Source organism: Sander lucioperca, chromosome 4 (assembly GCF_008315115.2).
Source record: "Sander lucioperca isolate FBNREF2018 chromosome 4, SLUC_FBN_1.2, whole genome shotgun sequence".
NCBI classification, from domain to species: domain Eukaryota; kingdom Metazoa; phylum Chordata; class Actinopteri; order Perciformes; family Percidae; genus Sander; species Sander lucioperca.
In genome coordinates, this window is record NC_050176.1 from 11,771,216 (window position 1) to 11,783,493 (window position 12,278).

At 41.7% G+C, this 12,278-nt stretch overlaps 1 protein-coding gene across 2 annotated transcripts in view; it reads right to left on the minus strand.

The window, feature by feature from the left end:
• LOC116042833 (complement C3-like) overlaps positions 1-10,776 on the minus strand; it is a 45,477-nt gene extending 34,701 nt beyond the window's left edge. The window contains exons 1-11 of one of the 2 annotated variants that reach the window (XM_031289240.2): positions 10,618-10,776; positions 8,948-9,143; positions 8,652-8,814; positions 8,386-8,474; positions 7,866-7,954; positions 7,157-7,239; positions 6,938-7,025; positions 6,641-6,743; positions 6,223-6,343; positions 5,605-5,720; positions 4,414-4,551 (exon numbers count right to left, since the gene is read on the minus strand). In XM_031289240.2, coding sequence (XP_031145100.1) covers positions 4,414-4,551; positions 5,605-5,720; positions 6,223-6,343; positions 6,641-6,743; positions 6,938-7,025; positions 7,157-7,239; positions 7,866-7,954; positions 8,386-8,474; positions 8,652-8,814; positions 8,948-9,143; positions 10,618-10,694 — 1,263 coding nt within the window. In that variant the 5' untranslated portion in view covers positions 10,695-10,776. Of the gene's footprint in view, positions 1-4,413; positions 4,552-5,604; positions 5,721-6,222; positions 6,344-6,640; positions 6,744-6,937; positions 7,026-7,156; positions 7,240-7,865; positions 7,955-8,379; positions 8,475-8,651; positions 8,815-8,947; positions 9,144-10,617 lie in introns of both variants that reach the window. The other variant, XM_031289239.2, reaches the window with a different exon arrangement.
• Between the last annotated feature and the right edge of the window lie 1,502 nt (positions 10,777-12,278).

A 12,278-nucleotide genomic window follows, 5' to 3' on the forward strand; every position in this document is an offset into this window, starting at 1 on the left:
ACTGGACCCAATTCAGTACATAGATCCAAGAGCACAGCTTTAGGGAATCTAAATCGGCATATTAGCCAGTTATTGTCATGGTCCCTGAAGTCTCTTTTTTTCCTGATTCTTCCATTGGCGGAGTCCTCCTGCAGGGCCAGCAGTGCCATCATGCAGCGCTACGCACGGGTTCACCACAGTATTTGTTTACAACAATTTGTGATAGTTAACATCTTGCCAACACAGCATCAAACTAGTGGTATCCCCACCCCGAGATACAATTTGAAGACGAAATAAAGTCTAATAGGCAAACACGAACAGTATTAAAGTTAGGACCGATAATGAGGACATTAAGTGCAACGATTGCGCGAGAGCTTAATGGCTGTATTTCCAGACTTTGATATTTGATGATATATGCACAGTTTTAAAGACAGATATTTAGTTATTTACACTGTGTTCTGCAGTTATCTAATGCTAGGGTATTTGATGCTATCCTGCATTCCATGCAGTCGGGCTATCCCCTCCTCCTGCGCTCCGTAGCAGACAATGTGACGGCGAAACAGCGCCGATTAAACATTAAGAACACATTTTATTAAAGATTTGAGTTGGATTTTACAAGGTGTTTATGGAACAAGTATCACTAAGTACAAGCGCAAATAACACTGCTGGATTTAACCTTCATGGTAACGTGGATGATATAGAGTGAAAAAAGACATAAATACTTAAAAATATTACGAGTAATAGTTTTTCCCATTTACTTTCTGCAGTCTGACTTCAGTTCACCACCTCACCATCTGCGTCGCCAATTCCTATTTTGTCTCCAAAATGTTAAATGAAATTAATGGCACGCTTTAAGGATTCCGATGCAGCCCTATTTGTGGCTGCCGCTTAAAGCATTCTCGCTTATTACTCAACCAATTTTTAAGATTTTTGTTCACATTAGTCACTTAGATATTAGTCTATATCCTCGACATTACACTTCCGGGATTGCTCCGATGCCGCAGGAAATGCATGTATTTTCGCCGATGTCCGTTTCCTTGAAGCGAGACTACTTAGATATCAATGCATGGGAAAATAAAGTGAAACTAGTTAGTGTGAAGTGTGAATTTTGGGAGTGGAGGTTAACGACTCGGTGCTTTTGACTGATTAGCCAGGGTGTGGCTTCCCCACCTGTAGCCAACACCAATCACCTCCTTGAGTTTAATATTGCCATTTCCGTGAAGCGGCAGCTTCAGCGGCAGCCTCATCGGAAGAAGATTCGGAGGACAAAGACAAAGGAGGCTAAGTGGGAAGTTAAGTGGCCTTTATATCGCATATCTCACTTACACTGCTCGGTGTCTTCATCCGGAAATGTGCTGCTTCTCCATTCCCGTCCGTGTTTCCTCTCGGAGATACTACAAACCACGCATTAGCTCGCAACATTTCCGCAACCCCACCTCTCTTACCTATCCCACCTGTTCCACACACAATCAACGCCTTGTTGCAGGTGGCCTATGGAACTGCCAGTCTGCCACTCGCAAGACTGAGTTCATCTCTGGCTTTGCCAGCCTGCAATCCCTTGACTTCCTTGCTCTCACTGAGACCTGGATTACACCAACCAACACATCCACCCCTGCTGCTCTCTCTTCTGCCTACTCTTTCACCCACACACCAAGACCCACTGGGAGAGGCGGGGGCACAGGCCTACTCATTAACCCCAAGTGGAGATTTTCTCTCTACCTGCTGCAACAGTTCACTCCACTCTCTTTTGAACTTCATGCTGTCACCATAACCCATCCGGTACAACTAGTCATCATTGTTATCTACCGCCCACCAGGTGCTCTGGGGGAGTTTTTGGAGGAGCTGGATGTCCTTCTTTCAAACATCCCTGAAACTGGCCCTCCGCTGGTACTTCTGGGCGACTTCAACATCCAGACAGAAGTCAGCTGCCTTTTTTCACCTTCTCTCTTCTTTTGTCCTCTCACTCTCTCCTTCACCACCCACTCACAAAGCTGGCAACCACCTAGATCTCATATTCACCAGAAACTGCTCTACATCCAACCTCACTGTTACTCCACTCCATACCTCAGACCATTTCTTCATCTCTTACTCTCTCCCACTCTCCCAAGCTCACAACCATATCTCAAGAGACACTATACCTGTCCGCCGTAATATTCGTTCACTCTCTCCTTCTTCTCTGGCAGCATGTACTTTATCAACCCTCCCTCCATCCGACTCTTTCTTACTCATGCCTCCCAATGCTGCCACAGACACTCTACTCTCTACTCTATCCTCCTCTCTTGACTCTCTCTGCCCTCTTACTTCATGGCAGGCTCGCAAGTCCTCCCCAGCGCCGTGGTTATCTGACTCAGTACGTGCTGAACAATCAACTATACGGGCAGCGGAAAGGAAATGACGAAAATCTAAACACCCAGATGATCTGCTTACCTATCAGTCTATTCTTTCCTCTTTCGCTGCCTCTATTTATGCAGCCAAAAGCTCTTTTTATCAAACCAAAATTGAATCCTCCTTCTCGAACCCCAAAAAACTTTTTTGAATCTAACCTCCTAGTTTCCCCAGTCCACCTCCTCCCTCCTCCCTCCTACCAACCCACTTTGTCAACTACTTTGTAAACAAGATAGATGACATACGCTCTTCATTCTCCACCAAACCTTCTGAAATCACCTTACCATCCATCACATCCAGTACTCTTTCCTCTTTCACCCCTTTATCTCCAAATCAAATTCTTACTCTGATTACCTCTGCCCGCCCAACCACCTGACCCCTGGATCCTATCCCTTCTCACCTTCTCCAGTCTATTGCCCCTGACCTCCTTCCTTTACTCACCTATCTCATTAACATCTCCTTGTCAACTGGCTGTTTCCCCGATGCTCTCAAAAAGGCAAGAGTGACCCCACTACTCAAAAAAACAACACTCGACTCCTCTGATGACTCTCCCTTCTTTCATTTCTATCTAAAACTCTCGAGCGTGCCGTTTATAATCAACTCTCTACCTATCTCCACCAGAACAATCTTCTTGATCCCCACCAGTCTGGCTTCAAGGCTGGTCACTCAACAGAAACTGCCCTCCTTGATGTCACTGAGCAGCTTCACATCACTAGAACAACCTCTCTCTCTTCCATCATCTGGGTGTCTCAGGCTCTGCACTCTCATTACTCACATCTTACCTGGCAGACTGAACCTACCGGGTAACTTGGAGAGGATCTACCTCAGAACCTTGCCCACTCAAAACTGGGGTTCCTCAGGGATCAGTCCTGGGTCCCCTCCTTTTTTCTCTGTACACCAACTCTCTCGGGTCTGTCATTCAGTCACACGGCTTTTCTTATCACAGCTACGCAGATGACACCCAACTAATTCTCTCCTTTCCTGAGTCTGCAGCACGTATCTCAGCCTGTCTGACTGACATCTCTTCTTGGATGTCTACACACCATCTGAAACTCAACCTCGACAAGACTGAGCTCCTTTTCCTTCCAGGGAAGGGCTCTCCTACCCAAGACCTGACTATAACAATTGACAACTCTGTGGTAGTCCCCACCAAGACTGCTAGAAACCTGGGTGTGACATTTGACGACCAACTCTCCTTCACTGCTAACATTGCTGAAACCACCCGATCGTGTAGATACATGCTGCATAACATCAGAAGGATACGTCCCCTTCTAATGCAGAAGGCGGCTCAGGTTCTGGTTCAGGCTCTAGTGATCTCACGTCTTGACTACTGCAACTCCCTCCTGATTGGCCTGCCTGCATGTGCCGTCCGGCCCCTGCAGCTCATTCAGAACGCAGCAGCTCGGCTTGTCTTCAACCTCCCCAAGTTGTCTCACACTACACCGCTCCTCCGCTCTCTTCACTGGTTACCAATTGCGGCCCGCATCCGCTTCAAGACACTAGTACTTACATACAGGGCCACGAACGGATCAGCCCCAGCTTACATCCAGGACATGGTCAAACCATATACCCCAACCCGCCCACTTCGCTCTGCATCAGCCAAACTGCTTGCTGCCCCCTCACAGCGAGGGAGAACTAATCACTCAACGAAATCCCGACTGTTCACTGTCCTGGCCCCCAAATGGTGGAACTAGCTCCCCATCGACATCAGGATGGCCGAAAGCCTACACATCTTCCGCCGAAGGCTAAAAACACATCTCTTCCGACTACACCTCGGATAAAAAAAAGAAATAAAAAGAAATTCTTGAACCTGCACTTTCATATGTCTCTTTGTAGCTTTGCTTATTTAAAACATGAAGTTTGAACCTTCACAGTTGAAAGCACTTAAATGTAAGTCGCTTTGGATAAAAGTGTCAGCTAAATGACATGTAATGTAATGTAATGTAAAAATAGGGTCCAGTTTGAAAAATACCAAATTACCCTTTAAGCTTCCATTTGCTAATCAGGTTGTAATGCAAAAAAATAAACATAAAAAATATAGAGACTTACGGTGATTGCCAGACTTGCACCTGCATTGACGGTAATCTTTGCCATGCCGTTGGCTGCGGTTATTGCCTGCACCTGGCCTGGGTCGACCACCACTGCAACACCTTTTGCCAGAGTGCCGTCAGGATTCACAACTTCAACCTGCCATCAGAGACACAAACAGCTGAACAATCAGAAAAATCAGAAAAATGTCTTATTCAAACATGAGATTATTTTTTTCTGCAAACAGCACTAGCTGTGCACTGAGTATTTTGATTTAATGTAGATAGTATATAGTGACCCAAATGGGTGAATTTTTCTTTTTCTCTGGAATCTAACCTGTTTGAGAAAATATTTGATTCATAATGAAAATCCATGACAGATGAAAATATTTCATATTAAAACAGTTTTGCAACTTTTATATTTAGAATAAACCGCAATCTGTGTTTGTATCTGCATTTTTAGAGTAACTGTATTCAGTAATGAAATGTTTTCTGTGAAGGATTTTTCTTATTTAAAGGAACACGCCGACTTATTGGGACTTTAGCATATTCACCGTAACCCCCAGAGCAAGACAAGTCGATACATACCCTTCTCGTGTCCGTGCGTGTTGTAACGCTGTCTGATGGTTCCACCGGTAGCTTAGCCTAGCACAGATCCTGGAGGTAACTGGTTCCAACTAGCCTACTGCTCCGAATAAGTGACAAAATAACGCCAACATATTCCTATTTACATGTTGTGATTTGTAACCGTAAACAAACTGGGAACTATATTCTCAGAAAGGCTTGCTGCAAAGCAAATCACTCCACCCAAGTAACAGAAGTAGCAGAGCTTCGCCTTCTGAGAATATAGTTCCCAGTTTGTTTACGGTTAGAAGATGGCTGTGTCTCATGTTACATTGTTTTTTGTACACGCTGTGACTCTACAAATCACAACATGTAAATAGGAACATGTTGGCGTTATTTTATCACTTATTCGGAGCAGTAGGCTAGTTGGAACCAGTTACCTGCAGGTTCTGTGCTAGACTAAGCTACCGGTGGAACCGTCAGACAGCGTTACAACACGCACGGACACGAGAAGGGTATGTATCGACTTGTCTTACTCTGGGGGTTACGGTGAATAAACTAAAGTCCCAATAAGTCGGCGTGTTCCTTTAAGTAGAAATATAAACATACTTTTGCTGTTAATTTATATAAATCTAAATAAGTACATTACCGCAACATCGAAGGACATTCCTGGTTTGAAATATTTGGCTGTTTTCTTAAAGGTGATAGTGTAAGGTGATGTAACAATCTGGATACTTCTCAACTCCGCCTCCACCATTTCACCACCTGTGAATGAATGCAGAAACACAACACAGATTTAACATCTGTTTATTTCCTTTAGATTAACTGATACAGAACAACATATCCTGATATCTGTATTTTATTTTTTTATCCTCTAATTCTTGTTTAGGAAATTATTATTATTATTATTATTATTATTATTATTATTATTATTATTATTATTATTATTATTAATATTATTATTATTATTATTGTCCACATTGCTGATATGAGTTATTTTGTGGGGGAGGACAACACTCTGGTTGCCATTGCTAGCCAAAGAGCAACTAGTGTGTACATGGTTCAAAAGGTGATCCCCATCTTGCCCAGGATGCTATAATAAAAATAAAATAAAATAAAATAAAAATAAAAATAAAAATAAAAATAAAAATAAAAATAAAAATAAAAATAAAAATAAAAATAAAAATAAAAAATAATGATAGTTAATTCAACCCACACATGATCAAACGTAGTGAACAAGCACAAACACACAGTCTCTCTTTCTTACCGCTCTCCGTCAGCACACTGACAGCTACATATATGGAACTCCCCACCAATTCAAGGATGTTTGGGAAAGTCTGTGTGATGTGCTCTCTCTTCAGTTTGACCACTCCAATACCTCCCTCTATCTAATGTGACATGAAAGAAAAATGCCTCTTCAAATACAGTACAGTGGTACAGTAATACAGTTAGTGAACAGATGGAGATATCATTCTGACCATCTTAAATACTTTAATTGTTACATTCCTATCTCAATATATTAACTGAAATGGTGACAGGCAGCTTAGAAATCCTAGACATTTTTCATGTTTTAGAGTCAGATTTTGTATCACTGGTAAAGGCCAAGCTGTACGTTTGTATAACATACATTATACTGCATATGGCAGAATGACCAATCAACAGCAAACATGTAAGTATGTGTTCACCTGCACTCTCTGAAGAGAACTTGGAAAGCCCTTCTTACGACCCTCTTGCATAACCCCAAACACCACGTAGGCCATCCCATCCACATTTATACCAAACAGACACCTGAATCCACAAGAGAGGGACATGATTAGGCTCTCAATGAAGTAAACAAAGACAGTAAAAAAAAAAAAGAATACACAACAAATGACTAACAACTCTAAAAGAGTAAGAGGCCTCTGAACATCACCCTTTATTTTCTCCTGCAATCAATCTCCCAATCAGGTCTCTAAAGCTACAAAACCAAAACCTTCACATACGTAGCTTTGATGTTGACGGTGAGCTCTTGACTGTCCACATAGAAGAAGGAGCTAACAGGTATCAGTTTAACTTCAAAACTGGGCAGCACTGAAAAATGAAAGGAGTTTTATTGTGGGTCCAATCAAATAAAAAATGAATTAATGTTATAGCTTTTTAAATATTAAATATAAATATGTTAATATGTTACAGTAAATAAAAGTGCAGGTCATGGGGCTCACCATATTCTTTGACCTCGAACTCTGCAGTATAGCTCTGCTGTGGGTTGCTCTGGAACTTCGCCACCACTTTCCACAGTCCAAGACTACGCACACACACACACACACACACACACACACACACACACACACACACACACACACACACACACACACACACACACACACACACACACACACAATAAAGCAAATTTCAATTTAGAAACTAAAAGTGAATCTGAAGCTATTATATCTTACACAAATTGAGATATACTTGACGTTTATACTATAATACAGAGAGCAGTAACTACAGAAACACGAAAGGTGAGGGAAAAAAACTGGTTTAAAGTTTTCAGGTTGGCCAGTAAACTGCACAATAAATACTGTAGAATGGTGTTTTGCATTATTAGGATGATTATTTTAGTCCATTGGTCTCCAAGGTATTTATCTTGTCTTTGCCTCTGGACACCCAGAACCTCCTCACAGAAAACAGGCCATGTGTGAAGGACTCTGACTTCATGTTTAATATATCTCTACCACAGAAATAAATCATTTTGGATTAGTAGTTGTCCAAATACTATATTGGAAACATGGAAAATAATCGCAGGAAGATAACATAAACATATTGAAATTTGCATGTTTTGAAATAAGGTCACCTGTTTTTCATGTTAACATCTAAATGCACCACTAAATAACAGAATGTATAGAAGTGAAATGAAAATAAAGTACTAACCTGACAATTTCAGCGAGTTGGAAATCGCCAGAGTGGATCCCTGATTTCAAAGAGACTGGATCAAGTGGTAAAATGAGGCCTTCAGGGGTCTAAAAATAAACAATATTAAACAAACATGAACAGAGAGCTATGCCAGTTTAAAAATTGCTTTAAGTTCATACTATATTTTATGTATGTCTTTTGTCTACAATCCAGCAGCCTGTTCTGTGTCTAGATTGACTCTTTTTCAGGTATTTTTGAATACACTGAGAGAATGTGCAACTCGACCACTGCATTTATTTTTCTTGTATTTCCAGTAAGTACTAGGACAGGTATTACTAGAGTCAGACAACCTAACAAAGACACAAGGTTAACTGTGGATGTGTATTTTAATTTCAGTCATTAGTATGAACATTATCTACTTTTAAGCATTTGTAATATCACCTCACTAAGAGGCGTCATGCTCTCAGTTACAGCTGATTATTTACAAAATATTACATTAAATTATTTTCTTATCAAAGATGAAATACAATTCCACAACCTCCATGGAAATAGAAGCATCAGTTTGAGGTTCGGCATCCCTCTCTACGGGCTCCATACGGGGCGTCACTGCAAACATCCTGAAATGAACTGACAGAGAAAGAAAGAGGTTGATTTTGCTGTTGAAGGTTGGAGGAAGGTGTATCTATTTTTGACCTCACTATTCCACTTATTTCAAAAGAGAGATTAATTTTACAGTACAATCATTACATTCTGGAAAAACAAAGGAGTAAGTGCGTTTCTTATGTAGCTCAGTATTGAACTCACCTTTGCTGTTGGGGGTGTAGAGGGTCTTGTCAGTCTGGATGAAGATGTACCCAGACTGGAAGGACACTAAGACGACTTTCTCCAGCAGTTGGTCAGGGAACAGAGCTTGTAGATACACATACTGCTTCATGGTAGAATCCTTACTGAAGCTTTCAGCAGGGATCTGAAACCAGTATGATGAGCAGTATGTGCATCAAGATGTACATTTCTGGATTCATATCTACATTCTTTGTGGTCGTGTTAGAAAATGAAGCCAAGTTACAGTAACATGCCCAGCCTGACAGTATTTCACTTACCGTTATCTGTCCGAGCTCCTGGAAGTTTCTTGCACTAGTAAGGGTCACAGATGTGGATGTCAGCTTTGTGGTTTTGGTTGGATGGTTCATCACGTTGATGTTGACCGTGATGTTTTCCCCGGTGCAGTCTTGACATTCCACAAAGATGTTTTCTGCTGTTCCTACCCGCAACAAGTTAGGGGCAGACATCACCTTCCTGCAGAGCAGCAGTGAGAGAGAGAAAGATATTGATGTGAATATACTGCAGTCAATGTGCAGAAGTGACCACATGCTGTTTATGATGTACTGACAAACATTACCAACCTTTTCTTGTGTGTGACCCCTTAGAAAGAAAAAAAATAAGTGCTTGTATGGTAAACCCTCATCACAGGTATTGGCCTTATTAAGATTTTTCTATGAGATTTTGATATACTTGATTGGAACATTTTAGTATTTCACAAAAAAAGAAGCAAAAATTATAGAAAAGTCTAAAAATGTTAACATAATTTTGTGCAACATAAAAGTAAGGGGGGGGGCCCCTTACTTATTCCTTTAATTGCCTCTGGGCCCCTCAGGTTTATGTTGGGACCCACACCCCAGGTTGAGAACCACTGTCTTAGAGTCTGTGAGTTAAAGTTTCAATTCACCTAGTCTATATCCTTGACATTCCACTTCTGGGATTGCTCCGGTGCAGCAGGATATTTCGCCGGATGCATGTATTTTCGCTGATGTCCGTTTCCTTCTCTCTTTCTTTGTGTTGGAATTTTAAACTCCGGTCGATTTATGAGGACTATGGTTAACTGCTCCTCAGATCTCTGCAGGGTAAATCCAGACAGCTAGCTAGACTATCTTCCAGCGGCTCCGTGCAGAGCTTAGTGCTGCTCATGACTATTGTGATTGGTTCAAAACAATGCCAACAAACCACAGCACGTTTTTTTCCCATCCCGTAATGCTATGTGGACTACCCAGACCCTCCTCCGATCCGCAGCGTGTACAATTCACCCAAATTATCAAAGAAAACAAAACTATTTGCTCAGATGACGATCATGAGCTCCAACATGGACTTCACACACAATGAGTGATCTATTGATTATCTTGACAAAGACACTGACAAAGAACTGGATCAACAAAACATTTAATTATGCCTCTAGACTTTTGCTCTGTCTGGGTTAATGCATCGTTGTGCAAACTCTGAACAAGAATCAGGTCAACTCATTGCCATCATTTCAAAGACCACAGTACCTTGACTTGTGTGACACAAACTGGACTTGTCTTATTATTATGTAAGACACAAGTTAAACTAATATTTGTATCCATACACTTTTTTAATTGAATATACATGCAGAGGACCCTAGATATTTGTGTTGCTCCTATTGCAGTTTAACCAATAATAATGTCAATATCAGGAAGATGAACAAACAAGCAAACTATATATTTTAGCTCTGTGTGTGAATAAACTTATAGACCTCCCAACCCCAAAACCTGCCGGCGGGTTTGAAAAAGCATGTTTAAAAGATTGTCAATGAAAAACAAATTAACCTTTATTGTTTGTCCGATTCTAAATATTTGCAGATAGAGTGAAAAATTAGCTCACATTGAGTAATAATGTGACAGGAGCAAAAAAACGCTCAAAAATGGCTTGGGTTTCAGAGGGCAAAAGCGGGATGGGGGGTAAAGACAGGTCTACTTACAATGGAGCTCCATCAGCCAGAGAAGTCAGAGAGAAAAAGGCCAGAGAGGCCAGCAGCCACAGCTGAGTCCTACTCATCCTTCAGCCTGATCCTGATCCACCGTCAATGTAGACTGTTACTCCTCAGCACCCTCCTTTTATCCACTACACCCCCCCCACCCTTCTCCACTGGCACTGCACCTCACTACTGTCTCGCCCGTCCTCCTCCCAATTACAGATACATTCTGGGTGCTGGGTTGTTTGCATTTGTTTAACCCTTCCGTTGACCCAGCAGGTCAATATGACCGAGCGGGTCAATATGACCTGGGAGCGTGTTGTTGCCACTGTGCATGCGTGGCCAGGCCGGAGTGGCGTCCCATCGGGTCAATTTGACCTAATACTAATAATAAAATAAGAATAAGAATAGAAATAAGAATAAGAATGAGAATATTAATACCAATAATACTAATACTAATATACTAAGATCCACCTCCGCTTTCCCGAACATGCTCCACAGCTTCTGAACAATAGTGGGATTCAATTTCCACTCGTTGTGAGAGGGCCCTCCCCTCGACATTAGGTCTGCCGCCCGGTTCAAAACCCCGGGGAGGTAAACCACTTTGAGGGACAACAGATAACTGTGGGCCCACAGCAGGAGGCTGCTGGCTATTTCCAATAGCCGGGCCGAGCGCACGCCACCTTGACGGTTTATGAACGCTGCTGCTGTAATGTTGTCTGTCCGCATGACGACATACCTCCCCACTACCACTGGGGTGAAGTGTTTCAAAACCTTCAGCACCGTGGACAGCTCCAGGCAGTTTATGTGGGGGAGAGGGGGAGGTGGCCATTCTCTTCCCACCACCTGTGACTCGAACATTCCTCCCCAGCAGGACCGTGCAGAGACCTTTTGAGGGGCAGGGGCTCAAATTCAAAAAAGGGCATATGGAACGAGATTTGCTAACAATATACAGTATGTCATCTTTATTTTAAAAACTGTATATTTTACATTTTAACATCATACTAAATCCACAATACTGTACATCTCAAAATGAAATATGGAGCCTTAGACTACATTCACACAAATATATCCAAAAAATGCAACCGTTGTCCAAGCAAAATGTAATCTTACATACAGTATCCAAATTGTATATAGAAAGTGCAATATGAAATGTTACATAATACTAAATCCACAATACTGTACACCTCAAAATGAAATATAGAGCCTTACATTAGACTACATTCACACAAATACAAGCTAACGAGATATCAAACCAGAAACAGTTTAATTGTAGCCTATGACTGCAACCTGAGTTGACTATCAGATTTCTGTAGCAGTGGGCTAGTAGGCTTTGAATCAGAAAGGGTCTGCAAAGGTATGCAGCATGTTTCAGATTATTTTCTCAAAATATAAGGATGTCCTTTATTAAGTCAAAATGTATAGACCACCAACCTACACCGCAGACTACAAATAACCTAAGCTAATTTCCCAAAGAAGTGACATGTTCTTTTAAGTGGGCTGCTGGTTGAGAGGCAGAAAGCACACACACACACACACACACACACACACACACACACACACACACACACACACACACATACACACACACACACACACACACACACACTTCTGTTAACCTACAGAGAACTGCTGCTGCACACACACACACACACACACACACACAC